Genomic DNA, 2,072 nt, shown 5'->3' with positions numbered 1-2,072 from the left:
GTCCCCCCTGTCCCGTCCTAAATGGACCCACCTGTCCTTAATGGACCCCCCTGTCCCGTCCTAAATGGACCCACCTGTCCTAAATGGACCCACCTGTCCTTAATGGACCCCCCTGTCCCGTCCTAAATGGACCCACCTGTCCTAAATGGACCCACCTGTCCCGTCCTAAATGGACCCACCTGTCCTAAATGGACCCACCTGTCCTAAATGGGCCCACCTGTCCTTTCCTAAATGGACCCACCTGTCCTAAATGGACCCACCTGTCCCATGCTGAAGTGTCTCTTGAATGTCCCAAACAGGTCGTAGATCAGGACTGTCCCGTCCTCCTGAACACATAGGAGCTCGTCATTGACGGACCAACCCAGGTGGACCACCGGACCGCTCTTCCACTGCGAGAGAGAGACAGATGATGTCATCAGAGGACAGGGCTGTGATTGGCTGCTGGCAGAAGGACAAGGTTACTCACAGGGAAGCTGGTGATGGACACTCCTGAGGCCGAGTAGATGTCCAACTGGGGACGGGAACTGGTGGAACGTCTGAGAGGTTCTCTGAGGAGAGCTGAGACACCAACAGAACCAGGAAGCAGAACACAGAGTGTTAGGCTGCATCGCCATGGTAACGGCTTCTGCTTCTATTTAGTTCTGAGATCCACAGCAGGTTCTGATTGGTTCTAATGGTTCTGATTGCTTCTAATGGTTCTGATTGCTTCTAATGGTTCTGATTGCTTCTAATGGTTCTGATTGGTTCTAATGGTTCTGATGGCTTCTAATGGTTCTGATTGGTTCAAAGCTCCCGTCTCTGATGGACGGTACCTGTCCCTTCAGACTGGGACATGTCTCACGGGTCCAAATCATCCAGAGGTTCTGAGGACCAGACAAAGGAGGGAACCAGCTGTTGCCATGGTGACTGAATGTTTCCTGGACCAGGAACCCGGAGCAGAACCAGAACCCGGAGCAGAACCTGAACCCAGAGCAGAACCAGAACCCAGAGCAGAACCTGAACCCGGAGCAGAACCCACCGATTGGACCTCCATAGGGCGCTGCAGCCACCAGGCTGTCTCCCAGTCCGTCCCGAAGGCTCCAGAACATCTCATAAAGTTCTGTCTTCCTGGAAAGAGAACAGAGATCCAAACGTTTCAGCTACCAGAACAGAACTCTGATCAACAGAACCGGCTGGTACTGACCCAGTAGAACCTGGTTCTGACCCAGCAGCTGGTGCTGACCCAGTAGAACCTGGTTCTGACCCAGCCGCTGGTTCTGACCCAGCCGCTGGTTCTGATCCAGCTGCTGGTTCTGACCCAGCCGCTGGTTCTGATCCAGCAGCTGGTTCTGATCCAGCAGCTGGTTCTGACCCAGCCGCTGGTTCTGACCCAGTAAAACCTGGTTCTGACCCAGCCGCTGGTTCTGACCCAGCCGCTGGTTCTGATCCAGCAGCTGGTTCTGACCCAGCCGCTGGTTCTGACCCTGTAAAACCTGGTTCTGACCCAGCCGCTGTTTCTGACTCAGTAGAACCAGGTTCGGTGTCAGGTTCCGGGTACTGACCGGTAGAAGGCGTCTCCCAGCGGGTTCCAGTTAGCGGTGATGAAGGCCATGCTGAGGAAGAGGAGGGAGGGATTGGGTCTGCTGGTTCGGATGCCCGAACCGAACCGAACCGAACCGCAGGAGCTTAGAATAATAACAGCCGAGGAGTCAGCTGATGCTGCGAGGGCCGCGCCTCCTCTTCCTGTTTCTTCTTCTTCTTCGGTTGGTAAACAGCAGTCGGTGCTCATTAGCGCCACAGACTCTAATGCGCAGGCGCCTCATATAAATATAAATATATATATATATATATATATATATATATATATATATATATATATATATATATATACATATATACACACATTAACCGATTAAAGAGCAAATGTTATATGCATAGATAATGATTAAAAAGAAGTCAATGAAAAAGATTTTCCATTCACTACGATTTGACAAAAAGTCTTAATGACAAAAGATAAATAAAAGTTCATATAAACTTATTAAAAAAAAAACTTTACTCTTTCGTAAATCACATTACAACAAATTTTCTTCTAT

The 2,072-nt window shown here is 50.0% G+C and overlaps 1 protein-coding gene across 1 annotated transcript in view; it reads right to left on the bottom strand.

The window, feature by feature from the left end:
• vps16 (VPS16, CORVET/HOPS core subunit) overlaps positions 1-1,751 on the bottom strand; it is an 11,933-nt gene extending 10,182 nt beyond the window's left edge. Inside the window, exons 1-4 of the mRNA XM_015401401.1 lie at positions 1,542-1,751; positions 1,019-1,107; positions 467-558; positions 261-389 (exon numbers count right to left, since the gene is read on the bottom strand). Of these exons, the coding sequence (XP_015256887.1) occupies positions 261-389; positions 467-558; positions 1,019-1,107; positions 1,542-1,591 (360 nt within the window). The 5' untranslated portion in view covers positions 1,592-1,751. The remainder of the gene's footprint in view (positions 1-260; positions 390-466; positions 559-1,018; positions 1,108-1,541) is intronic.
• Between the last annotated feature and the right edge of the window lie 321 nt (positions 1,752-2,072).

Source organism: Cyprinodon variegatus, unplaced genomic scaffold (assembly GCF_000732505.1).
Source record: "Cyprinodon variegatus isolate N-32 unplaced genomic scaffold, C_variegatus-1.0 Scaffold1216, whole genome shotgun sequence".
Taxonomy (NCBI): domain Eukaryota; kingdom Metazoa; phylum Chordata; class Actinopteri; order Cyprinodontiformes; family Cyprinodontidae; genus Cyprinodon; species Cyprinodon variegatus.
Note: the sequence above shows the minus strand (reverse complement) of the source record. Positions and strands in the feature narration are given on the sequence as shown.